The sequence below is a fragment of the Lotus japonicus genome, chromosome 1, assembly GCF_012489685.1.
Source record: "Lotus japonicus ecotype B-129 chromosome 1, LjGifu_v1.2".
Taxonomy (NCBI): Eukaryota; Viridiplantae; Streptophyta; class Magnoliopsida; order Fabales; family Fabaceae; genus Lotus; species Lotus japonicus.
In genome coordinates this window covers 86102874-86122458 of record NC_080041.1, presented here as the reverse complement: position 1 = coordinate 86122458, position 19585 = coordinate 86102874, and the positions used below count along the sequence as shown (strand labels likewise).

The 19585-nt window shown below is 39.9% G+C and overlaps 2 protein-coding genes across 3 annotated transcripts; both read left to right on the top strand.

Moving 5' to 3' along the window:
• Positions 1–1421: 1421 nt before the first annotated feature.
• LOC130709872 (uncharacterized) lies at positions 1422–12908 on the top strand. Its single transcript, XM_057559007.1, has 4 exons — positions 1422–2282; positions 2359–2752; positions 2864–3139; positions 12869–12908. The coding sequence occupies exons 1-4, from the start codon at positions 2000–2002 to the stop codon at positions 12906–12908; spliced, it is 993 nt and encodes a 330-aa protein (XP_057414990.1). The 5' UTR covers positions 1422–1999.
• Positions 12909–15240: 2332 nt separating this feature from the next.
• Positions 15241–18691, top strand: LOC130727016 (probable receptor-like protein kinase At1g80640). Of its 2 annotated transcripts, none has more exons than XM_057578354.1 (10): positions 15241–15492; positions 15574–15741; positions 15843–16090; positions 16186–16318; positions 16408–16471; positions 16542–16638; positions 16731–16830; positions 17625–17743; positions 17841–17930; positions 18136–18691. In XM_057578354.1, exons 1-10 carry the CDS (start codon positions 15372–15374, stop codon positions 18313–18315), a joined length of 1320 nt encoding a protein of 439 aa, XP_057434337.1. In that variant the 5' UTR covers positions 15241–15371; the 3' UTR covers positions 18316–18691. The 2 variants fall into 2 exon arrangements, with proteins under 2 accessions (XP_057434337.1, XP_057434329.1); XM_057578346.1 differs by having other exon boundaries at positions 15837–16090.
• Positions 18692–19585: the final 894 nt, after the last annotated feature.

The following is a 19585-nucleotide window of genomic DNA, read 5'->3' as shown; positions in this document are numbered from 1 at the left end:
GCATTTTGGTCCAAAATAAAGGCTCAAAACTTCAAAGTTATCAGTTCGGAAAACAAATTTGACAGCATTGATCCTCATGACATCCGTGACAACAAATCCTAAAGGCACGAAGTCAGATTACAGCTTTTCGACAATAAAGTTTCGAAATGTGCGACTAATGGGGTTTTGAATCAATTTTTCAGATCTTGGACAACTGAATCGCAATCGGCGATTACTGACAGAGGTTTTAGACTCATGGGAACATAAGGAACATAACCCAACCAAGAAATCAAGGAAATCGGACAATTTTAGAAAAAGCTCAAAACTGTGAGCACAGAAACGACTTCAGAAACGCAACAGAAACAGTAAACAGAGGTAGGATTCATGCTAGTTACCTCAATACCTAGAAGTAGGGACGAACTGCACGAAGATTGGTCAAGTTTTCGCGAAAATTTCTCCTCTCCTCCTCTCTCCTTGCTCGCGGCCTTGAATGGGTGAGAATGAAGAGATTTTGCTTTTTCGAGCTATTTATAGGCAGGTGAAATCGCGGGAAAATGAAAATTTCGCGATTCCGATTTTTGCAGCACGTCCACCGAGGAATTCTAAGAGAGATTCTGGCGTCAGAATTCCAGAACTCAAAACAATTATCTATGATTTGGGAAAAACGATATCTAAAATCCCAAAGGCGGTGTAAGTTAATCTGTCCCGTTAAACTACTTTTTGCTGTGATGCTCAGACGACAAAACTTCCTTCTGAAGAAAGATTGGAAATGTCGAAACAAATCTGGCAACGCGGACGGAAACTTCGTTAGAAGTCCCGAATAGAAAAAGTCTTCATCCATCGCTCGAATCTAGGGTTTCGAAGCAAGGAAATTAGCGTCGTCGGACTTCCGAAAAGTGAATACTATCGTGCGTACAGTCTAGAGTTCCGAAATGAAACGCTGGTCGAAGGAAAAATAAAGAAAATCTTTAAATTTTCCAAGGATTCGAAATCTCACTTAAAACGTTGCTCTAAAGCGAAATTAGCCTATTCTGGACACGCTTGCCATAAGGCGGGTGTGCAGACGACTCGCTCTAATTCCTAAAATGACTACGCAACATTCCTCAAGCAATTCCTGAACTTTCTTCTTCATTAATCTTTCTCAAATATCAAACTCCTGTCACGCTTACACTAATTCTACGCGTGAGTCGGAAATTAGCTTGTTCTGAAAATCCAGGTCTTACACCGACGTTCTCTTTACTCAATCCTCCGCTTCTTCCTCCGGTGAGTCCTTCCCCTTTCTCTTTTCTTGACACTGTGTCTTCTTCTTTTTTTGTGTTTGGACCTGTTCATCTTCTTTTTTATTTTTATGAAATTACCTAGTATGTCGACACAAAATTTTAGCATTTCCTCTTTAGAACTCACTTCCCCTTCCACGGAGGGGGAAGTTTCTGCCCCCACCGTTATCGAAATTCAATCCTCTCCTTCCACTCACGAGGATTCCGGTCCCGCCGGCTCCGTAGACTCAATTCTCTCCTCTAATGGAGAGTTGTCTTCACCTGAATGGCGCTCAAACGCGCATTTAGTTGAAGATAAGTGTCTCTGGCGTTCTATCTGGAGCAGCGTTGGGAGCATTAATTCGCTTCGAATATCTGCCCAAGGGTTCACGAAAATAAACCCCGCCACCTCCAATAATGAAGACCTTCAGTTGAATGTTCTTCCATGTGGCGAGGATGATTGCGTTCTTTTGCGCAAAGAGCCAGCCGATGGATCGCCTGATTTCTTTTTTGTTTATGGTTATTTCTTCTTAGACTTGAATATCAAGCTTCCATTCTCGCCTTTTATATGTCACATTCTTTCTTTTCTAAATGTGGCGCCTTGCCAACTCCAACCCAACGCCTGGGGTTTTATCCGCTGCTTTGAAATTCTTTGTGAACATTTGAGTTTCACTCCGACCTACCCCTTGTTTTTCCTTTTTTATAAGTCAGTCACCACTAAACCGACTTCGGTGAAATGGGTTCCCCTTTTGGCCCGTAAGAACATGAGCCGGTTCACCGCCCTTAAAAGCCATTACAAAGTATGGCAGAAAAAATATTTCAAAGTTATGGAATCGCCCGAGATAAAGAACTTGTTCCGAGATTCTGACAATAATCCCCTCTTCCCTTTTTACTGGACAAAAAACCCTCGCCGGAAAATATCCGTTTCATATGACGCCTTGGATGAATCTGAGCAAGGCATCGCCGATTACCTTCGCACACTACCAGTAATCTCTGGTCATGACTTGATTGAGGCGTCGAAATCCGGCACTTTAAATCAATTTTTTAGTAAGTCTATAATCTTGCACATAATTTGCCTTTCTTTTTGTGCATGTGCTTTATCTAACTAATACTTTCCATGTAGCTACGATGGGAAAAGGCAAGGTTGACACTAACCCCTTGAAGCTGAAGGATTACCTCGCCCAGTCTGCTGCGGCGGCCAAGAAAAGGGCCGCCGATAATGAACAGAAGAAAAAGAATGAAGATGCCTCGGGCTCTGATACCGTCAGGGACCCCAAACGCCAAAGAACCTCAGGCGCTGCTGGTGGTAAACCTTCTCATCAATCAACTGGCGAGGCTTCCAAAAGGCAGCCTGCAGAGAAAAAGAAGGGACACGACGCTGTCCCGCCACCTCACCAGGATTCAAGCTTGCTGATTAACCGCCCGCCAACTCCATTTAGCCAAGCTGGCACTAGCTCAGCCATTGGTGGCGAGGCACCTCCCCCCTTGCTGAGTTTAAATGATCCTCACTTCAACGGGTTGGACTTCATGACCCGTACTTTTGACAATCGGGTCCACAAAGACATTTCCGGTCAAGGTCCCCCCAACATTGCTTCCTTGGCCATATTTCATGCACTTTCCGCTGCCAGCACGGTGGCAGGAATGGCCCAGTGCGTGAAAGAAGTGATTTCAGCCAAGAATCGTCTCGAGAAGAAGGCAGCCGATTATAAAACCGCCTATGAGCGAGCTAAGGCTGATGCTGAGACCGCCAATAAGAAGCTGACATCTGCTGAGGAAAAGTGCACTAAGTTAACTGTTGATCTGGCGGCTTCTGACCTGCTTCTTCAGAAGACCAAGTCTCTAAAAGAAGCAATCAATGATAAGCACACTGCTGTTCAAGCCAAGTGCCAAAAACTGGAAAAGAAGTACGAACGCCTGAATGCTTCCATCTTAGGGCGTGCTTCTCTTCAGTTTGCTCAAGGCTTTCTGGCGGCCAAAGAGCAGATTAGTGTGGTTGAGCCGGGCTTTGATCTTTCCCGCATTGGGTGGCTGAAGGAGATCAAGGATGGTCAAGTGGTTGGTGATGACGACATTAGCCTCGACCTCCTTCCTCAATTCAATGATGAAAGTGAGTCTGAAGAAGAAGAAAGTGATGGCGGGGATAGGAATGAGCGGAACAAGGATAAGGATCAAGAGAAGGAAGACCCTCAAATTGGAGCAAGCCAGGGAAACGACGCCAACAATGATAATGTAGCTTGAATTTGTAATTTATTTTTATTTTGTTTAAGTCAATTTTTTCTTTGGGCCTTGCCCTTTTGTTTGTCATCAATCTCAATCATGTACGGGCGTCGCCCCTTTTTCTTACCTTTAATGAAGACCACTTTAAGTTTAGTCGTTGTTATCTTGAGTTGTTACCAACTTTTGTTGTTACTTAGGTCTATATACCTTAGTCGATTTTTCGACAAGGCTTGGTTTCTAGTGGCCACTAGAATTGCCAAGACTTGCAATATTGGATGGCGATACTTTCTTATTCCGAAAGGTTTATTCGCGGTATTATATACCTTGATACGATTTACTTTGCATAAACTCGTAATATAAATTAAAAAATTAAAAAGTAACTTCTGTTGAAATAATCTTCATTTCTCTTTCATACATGAGAACAATTGTCTCCATTCTTTTTACATGCCGCCTCATTAAAAACCTCTCCAAAGAAAGGAAAAAAGAGTGCGGCTTCATTCACCTTTGGTTGTTTCTATTAACTAAAATACTGCTTTAGATGAGAGACGTTCCATGTTCGTGGAACCTTTTGACCATTTAGTTGTTCCAACTTATAAGCTCCTCCTCCAACATCGCCTATAATCCTGTAAGGCCCGCCCCAGTTGGGTGAAAGTTTGTTGTGTTTATCAGGTATTGTATTTTTTCGGAGCACTAAGTCTCCTACCCTCATTTTTCTTGGCACTACTTTCGTTGAGAATTTTCTTGCAACCTTCACTTTTCCCGCCTCATTCCTTATGTGAGCCTCACGTTGTTCCTCGGGCAGCATGATTAGATTTGCTATTAAATTTTCCCCGTTGTCATTCTCATTAAACCGAGCCACTCGCCAATTTTGGTTTTCAATTTCCACTGGGAGCATGGCGTCAGTCCCATAAGTTAAACGATACGGGGTTTCCTTTGTGCTTGACTGTTCAGTGGTGTTGTATGCCCAAAGAACGCCTGGTAGTTCCTCCGCCCAAAGCCCTTTTGCTTCATCCAGTTTCTTCTTTAAACCTTTCAGGATAACCTTGTTAGCCGATTCAGCCTGCCCATTGGTTTGTGGATGTTCTACAGAGGCAAATCGCATCTCGATTCCCATTTCTGTACAAAATTCCCGGGTAACACTACTTGTGAATTGTGTTCCATTATCCATTACTAATGCCATGGGGACCCCAAATCTACAAACAATTCTTCGCCACAAGAAAATCCTGACCTTGGCGGCCGTGATAGTTGCCACTGCCTCGGCTTCTATCCATTTAGTGAAGTAATCAACCGCCACGATGATATACTTCATTTGTGCCTTCGCTACTGGGAATGGTCCCAAAATGTCAGTCCCCCACATAGCAAATGGCCAAGGCGCCATCATGGTTGTTAATTCTTCTGGCGGAGCCTTGTGTAAGTCAGAGAAGACTTGGCATTTTTAACATTTCTTAACATACTCCAGACAGTCCTTCTTCATTGTCGGCCAATAAAATCCAGCTCTCACAATTTTTACCGCCAAGGATTTCCCGCCTATATGGCTTGAACAAACACCTTCATGGACTTCCGCCATTATTCCATGGGCGTCCTTGGTGTCAACGCATTTGAGCATAGGGGACATAATTCCCCGCCGATACAACTCACCATCCACCACTGTGTAAAAGCTGGCTTCCCTTCGTTTTGCTCTTGTGTTCACATCGTCATCCTTTGGAGGGTTTTCTAGGAAGATCTTGATTGACTCCATCCAAGAAGGCTCGCCCTCACTTACTGACTTGACTGCTTTCAACTTTATTTCTACCAAATCAATGCTCGGGCGAGGCAGGGTTTCCTGAATGACTGTTTGGTAATTGCCCAATCTCCCTGTGCTTGCCAATTTCGCTAACACATCTGCCCTCTCATTTTGTCCCCTCGGGACATGTTCTATCTTAATTTCTTTGACCTCCATCATCAATCTGCGCACCACTTCCAAGTATTTGGAAAGTTGCGGATCCTTTACTTGGTACTCGCCTTTCACCTGTTTAACCACTAACTGCGAATCTCCCTTGATAAATAACTTTTGGACCCCCAGCTCAATGGCTAGCCTTAAGCCGGCGATCAAAGCCTCATACTCAGATTGATTGTTGCTCGCCTTGAACTCGAACTTTAGAGACTGTTCAATGATCATTTTGTCTGGACTTTCAATTGTTATCTCAGCCCCACTTCCAGTGTTATTAGAGGATCCATCCACAGATAGGATCCATTCTCCTCGAGTCTTCTCGCCTTCCGTGGGTGTTAATTCCGCCACGAAGTCGATCAAACTTTGAACTGTGACTTGGCCCCTAGGCTCATATTGTATATCATATTCTGACAATTCCACTGACCAGCTAACCAATCGCCCTGATAAATCAGGCTTCTGAAGTACTTGTCTTAAGGGGACATCAGTTTTAACTTTGACTTGGAAACTTTGGAAATAAGGCCTGAGGCGCCTCGCAGTTTTCAGAATCGCCAATGCAGCCTTTTCAATTTTTTGGTACCGCAACTCTGCCCCCTGTAAAGTATGGCTCACGAAATATATAACTTTCTGCTTTTTTCCCTCTTCCTGGAGCAACACTGTACTCACCGCCTTGTCAGTAACTGCTAGATAGAGCACTAATGGAACACCTGGTGTTGGCTTGGAAAGTACTGGTAATGTGGCCAATGACTCTTTTAATTTGGTAAAAGCTTGTTCGCATTCCTCTGTCCACTGAAACTTTGAATTCTTTTTTAAGCATGTGAAGAATGGGGCCGCTTTGTCACCCGCCATTGGCAAGAAACGTGACAAGGCGGCCATTCGGCCTGTCAAACGTTGAACTTCTTTGACACTTGTTGGACTTTTCATCTCCAAGATCGCCCTACCCTTATCAGGATTCACTTCTATTCCTCTCGATGTCAACATGAATCCCAAGAACTTTCCTCCCTGGATCCCAAAAGAACACTTCTCAGGATTCAACTTCATTTGATATGTTCTTAATTGAGCAAACGCTTCCTTAAGATCGCCGCCATGATCACTAGCCCTGGCGGACTTTACGATCATGTCGTCCACATACACCTCCATATTCCTGCCCACTTGTTTTGAAAAGATTTTATCCATGAGCCGTTGGTACGTAGCTCCTGCATTCTTCAAACCAAAAGGCATTGTCTTGTAACAATAATTCGCCTGATTGGTCATAAATGCTGTACTTTCCTCGTCCGAGGGATGCATCATGATTTGATTGTAGCCCGAGTAAGCATCCATGAGACTTAAAAGTTCATTCCCGGAAGCTCCATCCACAAGCTTATCAACATTGGGAAGTGGATACGAATCTTTGGGGCACACTTTGTTCAAGCTTGTGTAATCTGTGCACATCCGCCATTTCCCATTGACTTTTTTGACCATCACAACATTGGCGAGCCATGTTGGATACTGCACCTCACGGATGAAGCTAGCCTTGATCAGTTTCTCAGTTTCTAATTGTACAGCCTTGTTCTTTTCTTCACTCATTCTTCGCCTTGGTTGGATGATTGGGGTCGCCCCTGGTCGTATGGCCAGTTTGTGAGTGATCACGTTGGTGTCAATCCCTGGTACGTCATTGATGGTCCACGCAAAGAGATCCAAATTGTCACCCAGCAGGGTGATCAATCTTTCTTCTTGCTCCTTTGTTAAACTGCTGCCAATTTTTAAAAATTTACCCTTGATTTGTACTTGCTTGGTTTCCTCCAAAGGTTGTGGGCGGAAATCATCAGCATCGTCTCTTGGATCCAAACTAAATCCTTCTTGTGGAAAGATTTCCGTGATTCTGTGACTTTCTTTGGCGGCCTTACGCCCATAGAGCGCCACACTTTTTAAATAACATTCTCTTGCTGCGTTTTGGTCCACATGTAATACCCCAACCTTTCCATTGCAGGCTGGATATTTAACAGTCAAATGAGCAGTTGAAATGACCGCACATAGTTTGTTGAGGGTGTCTCGCCCCAGGAGTACATTGTAATTGGCTCTGCACGCCAAGACCAAGTACTTCACTTGAAATTTCTTTACAAACTCTCCTTCGCCAAAGGCAGTTGGTATTTCCACATATCCCCGTACAGTGACACGGTCCCATGTAAATCCTACCAAGGTTCCTTTATACGGCCTCAAGTCTGATTCTTTTAGACCCAGGCGATCAAAGGCATCTCCATAAATGATATCCGCCGAAGACCCCTGGTCTAAAAACAATTTCTTCGTCACATAATTGTTAACCCTGATTGTTACCACAATTGGATCGTTGTCATGGGGAATCACATGCGCAAAGTCCTGAGGGGTAAATATGATAGGGGAGTGATTCACCCCACACTCGCTTTCGCTCGCCTCATGTACTGAGTGTACTGCCGCCACATAGCGTTTTCTAGCCTTACTTGAAATTGCACCCCCGCCAAATCCTCCTGCAATAGATGAACATTCCCCAACAGGATCGCCCAACTCTTCAACTATCTCCTTGCCTTTGCCTTTGTCCCCTTGGGTGATCCTAGCGACCTCTGGCGTTGCTGTGTCTTTAACGAAGTTTGCCAAATGACCAGCCTTAATCAAACGATCAATTTCCCGCCTTAAGTTCCAACAATTATCTGTCGTATGTCCCAACGCTTTATGGTACTCACACCACCTATTGGTATCCACATTAGCTGGCGGTCGCCGTGGTGGTGCCGGATACTGTACAATGTTTGTCTGCCCAACTGCCCTTAAAATGGCACTCAAGGGTGCATTCAACTTAGTGAGTGGCGCTGGAGTTGGCGGAACACCATGCTGACCGGTTGTGGCTGCCGTGGGACCTTGAGAATTTCTGTGCCATGTATTCTGAAATCCGGGTTTGGAGTTTTGATATGATCCCGGTCTTGGTACACGGGGGGTTTGCGCTACCCTGGTTTCCTTCCCCGCCTTGGGTTTCTCTTGTGAAACACCGCCAGATTGAGACTGCTTGCGCCCTTCCTCTCTTTCTTGTTTCTTCTGATCATCTTGTTCAATCAATATGAATTCCTGAACACGAGCACGAAGATCCATCATATCCTTCGCCGGTCGCCTTGTTAGGTCTCGATTCAGATCTCCTGCCCGAAGGCCATTTTTGAAAGACGCTAGGCAAACATCCGAATTGTCTTCCTCCAATTGAACCGCCATTTTACTAAATCGCGCCATGTAGTTCTTGAGCTTCTCCCCTGGCTGTTGATGTATGCTGATAAGATCAAACATGGTTGCCTTGGTAGTTTTATTGGCGGAGAATTGAGTTAAGAACTTTGTGGACAAATCAGTAAAATTGTCGATAGAGAAGGGCGGTTGACGGATGAACCATTGCATCGCCATCCCCTTGAATGTTGATGGTAACAACCTACACTTCACCTCATCTGTTGCTCCTCCAATAACCATTTTCGTATTAAAGTAACGCAAGTGTTCCATGGGGTCTGAGTCGCCTGAAAAGGCGTCCAAAGCCATCGTTTGCAGATGCTTTGGTATGCCCACCCTTGTGATGGCGGTTACAAAAGGCTGGAACTCAACAACGTCTTCAGCCTCGAGCCATTGTTCTTGCTTATAGTCTTGTCGCTGGGTTAAATACTCCACCTGGGCTTGCAATTGTTCATTCTGACTTTGCACTTTTTGCAAAGTATCCAACATCTGTTGCAAGGCCGCCGGAGTGATTCCCGTCACTACTTCTGGTGCTTTTCTCGGAACGCTGCTTTTGTAGTCGTCTAGATTCACATATTCAGGCGGTGCTGATCGTCGCCTGACTCCTGGATCTGATCTAGCGATCAGATCTGAAGGTTTTCCCGGAGCAGCCTTCACCAACGACGTCGGTGACTGCGCCACCGAGTGAACCCCCGCCGAAGAAGCCTCCTGCTCCGGCTCTTGAGGTACTTCACGATTGTTGTACCGTCCACCGCCGCGGCCGCCGTGACGACCACCACCCCTCCGGCGATGATCGCGGCGGCCCCCACCACACGAACGAGTTTCCATGGATCTTAAATCGCACCTTCTATGTCAAGTAGTAGATCGAAGCAAGACCCACAGACGGCGCCAATGTTCTGTACTAGGGAGATCTGACGTCGGAAACTGACAGAAAGTAAACCCTAGCAGAGTACTAAAAATATCATAAAAGGAATATTCTCATTAAATGTTCAAAAGGTACTTTTTACAAGGGGTTGACCTCTCCTTTTATAGAGGGAATGATCATAACGTGGACTTTCTCTGTACTTGGGCCTGACAACCGGGGCCCAAGCCTCTATACATATAAGACAAAACTAAAGGAATCTTCCAGCTGGCGCGTGGACCCATCCAAAAGAAGGGCGGGCTTCGACGTTGTTCCACAAACCCTGCCATGGCTGCTTTCGTTCATCTAAATGCTCGATTTGGGCGGGAATAAGGGATACTTAAGTCCCGCCCAGTCTAGGAAGTATCGAACAAATTACATCCACTAGGAACAATGTTCAAACCTCGGGTATTTATAATTAATTTTGCATTAGCCCATTTCTCAGATTTTTTTTTATTCAACAAACCCCTACTTAAATTGATTCCTTCACATTGTTCTGATTTTGAATAGAAACTATCTACTACTAAATAAACGTCATGTATTGTTATCAATAAATTATTACAAATCTGAACATATATAATCTCTGAAGGTGCATGTGAACATTTAAACAATTAGCTATTCACAAATTACACTTGACCTTCCCGCTGAGTAAATAAGAGAAGATCGAGGCCCTAATCACCCATAAGCACTGTGCAAACACAACTATGTATGTATACAAGTATTGATGGAGAATTTAGGATTTACAACATGAATTGAATAAGCAAAATTATAACACATTAACTTCAACATGAATTCATATTGACTCCAACAGAAATTCACTAGTGCGGCTTACAACTGCAATCTTGTTATGAAAGAAGGTATCGGAACGGAGCTAGGAGAGGGTGACAAGTCGGTAGAGGATCCCGCGTACAACCCACTTGTTCTCTCTAGTAAAAGAGATTTCTTGATCTTCTTCTTGAGTTTCGATTTGTGCGTTGTAGTTTTAGTTACCTTCTTAGTGCGTTTCACGTTCTTAACTTGACCTCTTACAAGCTTCTTCACTTTGGGGCATGGATCAGGTGTGATGCGCGCGTGTTGGATCTTGTTAGCTGCGTTCGGCGTGTTCTCCTTCTGGCAGCTATGGCGGGAGTGAGGAGGTATATATTTGGGAATGGGGATTGACGTGTTGGGATGGTGAGAGTTTATGGAAGGTTTGCTTTTAACACCATCCTGATGATCAAGATGAAGAATTGCACCACCACACATGTCTATCAAATTGAAGAGAAATCAGATGAAGAAAGGAGTAAAATTGTAAAATCAATATCAATAAGGAGTAGCTGAAATTTCATGAGAGCTAGTGAAGAGATGGGTAAGAGTATATATAATTGGTGCAAGCGACGTTGGAGTTTGGATAGAAGTTCGTAAATAAATCCAAACAGAATCTACCTAAATTGTTCACAATAGTTAGGTAATTAATGTTTATTTCATCCAATAATTTGTTAAGATCATTTTATCCATATCTTTAGTATATAGTTTACGGTAAAAAGATATTCGAAAGTTTCAAAAAAAAATTTTTTTTTTTAAAAGATATTCGAAAAAAGCAAATAAACTGAAATAAAAATAATGATTTTTTCCTTGAATTGGATAAGACTTCTAAGATAGTTTTTTTTTGTTACAGACTTCTAAGGTAGTTTTACAAATCGATCTATTTTTTTTTTTTGAATCATACAAATCGATCTAACTAAATTAAAACAAAATCTAGATACATATAATCTATTTATGAATTTTATTATTGTGAATATTTATATATTTTTTAACCGATATAAGATTTATGTTTGATTTTTTTAAAGGATCAGATTTATGTTTATTAATGCAAAAGATATTTGAATAAAGATACATTTTCCTCTTGTAAAAAAAACAACTTAGATGTTAAAAAAAATAATTTTTTTGGTATATCAGAAAAATACAATTTAAGATAAAAATCAATTTAAAATTTTATTTATAACCATAGAGATAATTGAACTTTCATAAATTTTGATCGGGTTAAATATCATTTTGGCCCCTTTAAATATAGAGAAATTTAATTTTAATCTTTCACCGGAGCAAAGTTGCATTTTGATCCCGCACAATTAGAGAAATTTTAGTTTTGATCCTTGCCTTGAATTAAATCTCCACCGTTTATCAAAGTGGTGGCCCTTTCTGCCAGCACCGCTCTCACTCTTTCTCTCAATATTTCTCCCTTGGCAATATTTCACTAGTTGAAGGGTTTGTGTATTTTTTTTTCTTTCACTATCAGTGGATATGGTGGATGGAATTGGGGTTAATTTGGCCATACAACCAACACATCCCTTTAGTGAATAGTGAGGTTTGGAGGACAGAGAGGGGAAGGTTGGGTAAATTGAAGAATGGAGGTTGCGGCTGCAGGTGGCTGATCAGAAGTATAAGGGAGAGGCAGGGGCGGACCCACATGGAGCCTAGGGGGTTCAGTTGAACCTCCTGAAAAAAAAAAATTCCTACTGCACCCATATCCTTTCTCCTTACTCTCTCACACCTATGCCTACATTCCTTTGCCCGACCAACTGTTTTTGAGGACAATGAACTGAGTATTAAGGCTTTGTTATGATAAGTATTGAAGAGGACAGAAGTAGTTTAGCCTTTAACGTTGGGTTGTTGGCTGTTGGAGGAAAAAGACACCCATAACTGGACCGTTTTTCTCCTCATCACATAGTCCGTCGACGACTCCAATGCCGGCACGCGCTCAGCCTCTGTGAAAGACGTTGGAGGGGAGGAGATAGGGTGGTGAGTGGCGTAGAAAGGAGAAGGAAATCGAAAGTGGAAGTCAGATCTAGAAGACAATGGAAAGTGGAAGCCTCTTTTCTCATTTTCGCTGGTAGTGTGGCGGCTAAAATAAAAAAAGGTGTGAATATGAAAGTTAAGAAAGTTTAGGGTTGAATCTATTGTGGGATGGGCCATATCACACTATCAAATTTTATTGGGCTGTCAAAGTAGAATTTCTTAGGAACTTTTTTTTGTTTACGTTAACCTGTTTCTTATATATATATATTTAAAACCAAAAAAAAATAGTGGTAAAAAAGAATATTTATTTTCATATCTTATATATTTATTTAAAAACTATCTTTTAATTACCACCGGTTCGACATCGGTTCAACCCCAATCTGACCTTTAAACCTTAAACTGGTACGCCTACCGGTTTGATGACTGGTCCGGTTCTACAAACATTGAGAAATATCGTTGCATCAGAAGTCAGTCAGGAGGATTTGCTTCTCAGTTGTAATCAAATAGAGATAGGTTTCTGGAACTTCTTTTCCATGAGAATGTGATGGATATAAACCTGGTTATATCTCAATATGTTGGTGGTTCTAATGCTTATTTCAGTCATGATAACTTGCATGTTGCAACAATAACTGTAGAATGAGCTTTCTCTGCAATGAATATTGTGAAGAAGAGACTGCGTAACCGAATTGGAGATACATGGATGAATGATTGTTTAGTTACTTACATTGAGAGTGATGTATTCAATAACATTAACTCTAAGCTTATTGTTCAACGATTTCAGAATATGAAATCGTGTAAAGGACAATGTAACTATGATTTGTATAATTTCTGATGTATAAACATATTAGTATATTACAGTTGTTTTTAATTATATTTTTATCGATGTGCTCATTTGAAAATTTTGAACCCCCTGACCCCCGGTCCTGGATCCGCCACTGGGGAGAGGGGTGAGTGTGATGTGGTGGATAAAAGGAGGAAGATGAAAATGACAAATGAGAAGATATGAGATAAAACTGATGAAAAAAATTCAAGGAATCAAAACTGGTGAAAAAGGGAAGTTGATTTAACCACTTCTACTTAAAATATTAATTTCCTAAAGTTCCTTATGCTTCATTGTTTAGCGGGTTCTAAAATTCACTGCACTTTTTCACTGTTAAGTTTTGGGGGAGATAGGGGGAGTCCAGGGCCGAGGAGCAAGACACAAGGAGATATCAACTTCACATCTTAACCCAAAATCTTAAGGCGTCATGGGTCACATCTTTTATTAAGTCTTCTCCTCACTCAAACTTAACCAATGTGAAACTCCAACTCCGCACTTGAATTCTCAACATTAACAACATACTAGATAATTAAAATTGCTACCAGATTCTTATTCTCGGTACAACCTTTTGTGATTTAAACTTTTGAAATTTAAGTTCAAGAAATTTACTAATGATATTAGATTTTTGAAAACCCACTAGTATACATTAATATTACCAAGATTTAAAATCTAGTAACTCATATATCAAATTTTAGAAAAACTAAATACTTTATTTTTTACAACTTCTTACACATTAGATTTTTGAAAAGTCCGTACCCTCAAAGAGATTCCCCGGCACTCCTTCTAGGAGTGGGTCTCCGCTGGCCTCCTGCCATCATTGTCCTACCCATTAATTTAGAGGTGCTTTCTTTAGTTCTACCATTTTTTGTAAAAAAAAAAGTCGGTAATGCGTTTTAACTCATCTATATGATTTCTAAAAACTCGGTATTTATCCAAACTTCGTATACTCAATAATACATTTTTTAAATACACGGTAATTTGACTAATTTCTTTTTTCAACTTCTTATTACCGTGTTTTCACAAGCCCGACAATGTGCTTTTAACAAACCAAGTTTTAGAAACCAAAATTTAAACATATACATACCACAAATTCAAAAATTTGAGAAACAAGTTTTTAAGATACTGATTTTTTGAAGATAAATGGGAGCAGTTTTGGAATTTCAAAAAGAAGGTGGCAGTGCCAGGCTAGTAACAATCCCATGAAAAAGTCCATCTCAACACTCTTTCATCTGACTTTTTTTTTTTTTTCTGTTGGAAAGATAAATTGCATTTTTTAGGGATTGATCCATGAACCTTCTCCTCCTTAACCCACATGTCCCCGACTCTTACTATTTAAACTATCATTCGATGACCTCTTTTATCTGACTAGGTCCACCGCATATATTAAACACTTGTAAAAAAAGATCATATAAGCTATGTTATTATTTCGGAAAGGGACCAAAATATATTTTAGAATGACATCATAATTCCTTATTATATATGAAGCATTTTAAAGGGACCAAAATCGTTAAACTTATTTTTAAAGGGCCAATTTAGATTTAGAGAGGAAAAAAACTATATTTAAGCTAAAAGGATTTATTGGATAAAAATCATTCTAAAATTAGTCCCGATTTATACGCACATAAGAGTTTTTATTAAGAACTGAACTAAAAGACAAACTACACTAAGCCGGTACAACAACATCGGTCAGAAACAAAAAGTAGATGCAGCTCATTAGGGGTAAAGGACACTGTTGGAGAGGAATCTGGAGACACATCACAACGAGACTAGCTTATTAGCGCACGAAATTAGCCTCTCTTTGAATATGCCAGAAGGAGACACGCCACAGGTGACTAGAAATTACAACAATCTCTTATATACACATAAGAGAAACAACACTCAAATACACTATTTTTTTCATGGGTTGTCTAAATGACTTATGATAAATTTTGATTTAAATAACTCATCATCCAATCACATTAAAAATAAGTGAGTTGAAATTTCTATATTTTATTTATTTATAAAAAAATCTTATTGATTCATTAAGTTATGGGTTAATACTTCATAGCCCACATAGATTATTTAGATAAACCTTTTTTCATATCCCTTTCTTTTCTCTCTATTTTCTTTTTATATTGATGTCTACATAATAAAAATGTTAGATGTCTACATAATAAAAATGTTAGCACATACACACACTCTTTGGGTCTTGCTTGTGCTTCTTGTTCCTTTCTCTTCCCTCTGCATATCTTTATCCATACGTATTCTTATTTCTTTGGGAATTAGGACACACAACAATACACCATGAAAATGAAGCTTCTTCTTATGCTTCTGATGCTTCCTCCCATTCTCCACCAACCCATTTCGGTTCACGTCGCTGCCGCAGACCCTCTTGTTTCCTCCGCACAAGTTCCACTTTCCTCAGGTACTCATTTATCATCTCTCATTCTCTACTTAATCTCTGTTACGTTAGCTTAATAGTATTTTGTTTCTACCTTGTTATCAGTTATTCAGGTGGAGGAGCACCACCACCAAAAAAAACTGAATAAGAATGTTGTAATAATCCTCGTAGCCAGCACTGCACTTGGTACTGTCATTTTGAGCTCGTTATGCTTCTGGATTTATCATAGGAAGTATCGAACAAAATCCACTAGGAACAATGTTCAAACCCCGGGTATTTATAATCAATTTTGCACTATCCCATTTCTCAGATTTTTACTTTTTTGTCTTCAACAAACTTCTACCTACATTCTGATTTTGAATGTGAAGATGCAGAGAAGGGGCTAACATTAGCACCAATTTTGAGTAAATTCAGTTCTGTCAAGCTGGTTGGTACTATGAAGGGTTCTGTTCCAGTAATAGATTATGAGCAAATAGAGAAAACCACCAATAATTTTAATGAAAGTAACATCTTGGGCGAGGGCGGTTTCGGCCGCGTTTACAAGGCTCGATTGGATGATAAATTGGATGTTGCTGTCAAGAAGCTACACTGCGAAAATCAGAATGCTGAAAGAGAATTTGAGGTAAAGATTTATTATACATTTCCTGTTTGTGTTATTTTAGTTTTTTTTTTTTTTTTTTTTTCTATTTTGTGTTGAATAGTTTGATGAATTTGCAGAATGAGGTGGATTTGTTAAGAAAAATTCAGCATCCAAACATAGTTTCTTTACTAGGTTGTTGCATTAATGGCGATACGAGGTTTATTGTGTGTGAGTTGATGCAAAATGGATCCTTGGAAGCTCAGTTACATGGTAAAATATTTCATAGGAGAAGACACATTATTTTCAATTGTGAAATTATACTCATCTGTTTTCTTTTTGTCCAAAATTTGATATTGAAGGACCATCTCATGGTTCAGCATTGAATTGGCATATGAGGATGAAGATTGCTCTAGATACAGCAAGGTAATCTTCCTTAATAAGTTCTCAATCTTTGTATTGCATGTTTGTTAACATACTTTTGGACTCTAATCAGAGGATTAGAATATCTGCACGAGCACTGTTACCCTGCAGTAATACATAGAGACATGAAATCTTCTAATATTCTTTTAGATGCAAAGTTCAATGCCAAGGTAAGAATCTGTATTGAAATTGCTATGAAATTGATTTCCCCTTTCTATTCTAAATTGTTTTCATAAATGGTTATTCTTGGTGGTGGATTCAGCTTTCTGATTTTGGCCTTGCCATAACTGATGGGTCCCAAAACAAGAACATGAAGCTTTCTGGCACCTTGGGCTACGTAGCACCTGAATATCTTTTAGATGGTATCTCAACTAACTTGTTTATGATTTCACGCCATTTACATTGGTCTGACAAGTTGCCATATCTTTAATGTATTGTTATTAATCTTTCAACAAACCATACCCAAGATATTGTTTCTTTTGGAGCCTCATTGAATTCAATGACATCATGAGTTTAGGGTGGTATTGAATTTGAAACATATGATCGATGCATTTTGTTCTCATCTTGGGCAGATATACCTGCCCATCTAACGTATCATCTATATTAATCTGAATGGACTCTTAGCATGTTTGAATCAATTTTTCCCCTCATAATCAATTATGACACTCAGAATCTACTCATATAAACTTCACCTTAGAATTGATTTTTCCTGCAGAATCAGTTGTAAGAGATTTTGCAAACATTCAGTATGATATGACTAACATGTTACAATCTCATAGGCTGATAAGTCTAGTTTGCTCTGGAGGTTGGGAGCAGAAAGTTATGGCTCAATAAAAGTATCAGCAAATAATTGCGAATTGGAAATTAATTCTTGTTTGATAAATGGGAAACAAGAAATAATTTGGTGGTGGCTCTAGATTTTTTTAATTGAAGTAGATATTATATAATGAAATGGATCATTATTCCATTGACATAATATTATACAGTAGATATTATGGAGAAATAGCTTACACCTGTACAAGCTTAATCCATGTGACAATGTGAAACATAGCATCTATACCAAAACCTCTAGAATTTTTTATTAAGGAGATTGCAGTTCAATAATTTTGCAGGTAAATTTTTTTATTAAGGAGATTGCAATTCAATAATTTTGCAGGTAAATTGACTGATAAAAGTGATGTCTATGCTTTTGGGATTGTTCTCCTGGAACTCTTATTAGGAAGGATGCCTGTGGAAAAACTAGCACCATCTCAGTGCCAATCCATTGTCACATGGGTACGGGCTGCTTTTAGTCCCATGAAGTCTAATTCAATCAGTTTGCATTTCCAAGAATGGATTTTGATGATGGTGACATAACCATTTATGATTGCAGGCCATGCCGCAACTCACAGATAGGTCCAAGCTCCCAAACATTGTTGATCCAGTGATTAAGAATACAATGGATCTCAAGCACTTATACCAGGTTTGTCCTTGAAGTCAGAACTCAGACACACCGAATGTGTTTGAATCAGCTTCCATTTTTATATAAAAATCTCCGAAACCTAGGAGCTACTCATATAAACTTATCCCCTGAATTGGTTGTGACTTTAGAATCAATTGTAAAAGCAAAATTGTCTCAATTATGAACTTTGCATGGTCTTCAGTTTTGTGGGCTTTGTATCTTGCAGGCTTCTGCGGTAGCAGTGCTGTGCGTGCAACCAGAGCCCAGTTACCGCCCTTTGATAAAAGATGTTCTGCACTCGCTTATCCCTCTTGTTCCCATGGAGCTTGGAGGAACACTGAGAGTTTCACAAGTGACACTACATGGCTCTCTTGATGATCCACCTCTGACTCCAGTCATTGATTGAAGCCTAGCAATTTGATACACGCTAAATGGTGAGAATCCACTGTCAATCCAGGACATGATTTGTGATTATGATGCTGGCATATATGGTGGCGAGAAGAGCAATGGATCGGGGATAACAAATGTAAGAGACAATCCTACTTGAGTGACAAAGCTCTTCTTTTGAGTCTTGAGTGCAACTCTTTGTTCAGGCTCAAACTCAAAATCACTGATTAACTAGCTATTAGGTAATGTATGTGCTCAATGGTACTATGTATAGAGATTTTCACACTTAAAAAATAATAACTCACTTGTAATGTAAAAGCATTGTTCCGGCCGTTAAATAATGAATTCAGACAGCACCTCTTTAGAAAACCAAACCAGAGTGTGCTTTCTTAAGATCCAATGAAAGTTCTAGGCTTCAAAGTGATTTGTAGATGACATATTTGAACTTACAACTAATAACTTGGCAAAAAGAAATTTACAACTAATATGGTGTTACATTTTCAGCCTGTCATTGACATATTTTCCTGCTTCTTTTTTATTTATTGCTGAAGGAATTTTATGATGGGTTGACTTAGATTAATTTTGGTGTGGATTGACAATTTATTAGTTTTATTTGTCCATGAAAAATATGTTGGTTTTTGTCGATGAGTTTATCAAGTTTTTTTTGTGATTCCCAGGCTACACATGTGGTCATAAGTCATAACCCACTTTGTTTATCTTTAACATAAATGGCCCAACTGCTGGATCAAGAAGCAAGTCAAGTGCCTTATAGGAACCATCTGTCTGGAAGCTTGGACAAAAATATATTAGTTTTATAGGAACCATCTGTTTGGAAGCTTGGACAAAAAAAATTAGTCTCTCTCTATTCTGACCAAAAAAAAGGGGAAAAAGTCCCTTCTCATGGAAGGGGCTTCCCTACCGGCCTACCCACTTTAGTTGAGGGGTTTTTTTTTCAATGTCATCCTATGAATAAGAGTTTCCTTCTTGAGCTATGTGTCATTCATGTCCTCTTTATTGAGGAAGCCTCGGTTGGCATTTCCTCGATCCAAACTGAATTTTGAATTGTTTCAGAGTTCCTTGCAAGGTGATCAATCACCTTATTGTCACTCCTATGAACAAAGGTAAAATTAAAAGAAACATAACAAGAGGTCAAGTCTATACAATCCCGAAAAATGGAAAATAAATAAGAAATCCCATCCTCCGCTTTCCTCAGCTTCAAAAAGACCGAAACAATCTGTTTCAAAACAAATCTACCTAAAACATAGATCTACCGCCAAATAAAGGTTTAA

What these genes read in the sequence shown, in the direction of transcription:
- LOC130709872 (XM_057559007.1), top strand. Translation starts at nt 2,000, where the DNA reads ATGAGCCGGTTCACCGCCCTTAAAAGCCATTACAAAGTATGGCAGAAA. An exon ending in CACTTTAAATCAATTTTTTA is followed by an intron (nt 2,283 to 2,358) that starts GTAAGTCTATAA and finishes CTTTCCATGTAG; the next exon opens with CTACGATGGGAAAAGGCAAG. An exon ending in AATGATCCTCACTTCAACGG is followed by an intron (nt 2,753 to 2,863) that starts GTTGGACTTCAT and finishes TTCCGCTGCCAG; the next exon opens with CACGGTGGCAGGAATGGCCC.
- LOC130727016 (XM_057578346.1), top strand. Translation starts at nt 15,372, where the DNA reads ATGAAAATGAAGCTTCTTCTTATGCTTCTGATGCTTCCTCCCATTCTC. An exon ending in ATTGCTCTAGATACAGCAAG is followed by an intron (nt 16,472 to 16,541) that starts GTAATCTTCCTT and finishes GACTCTAATCAG; the next exon opens with AGGATTAGAATATCTGCACG. An exon ending in ACCTGAATATCTTTTAGATG is followed by an intron (nt 16,831 to 17,624) that starts GTATCTCAACTA and finishes ATAATTTTGCAG; the next exon opens with GTAAATTGACTGATAAAAGT.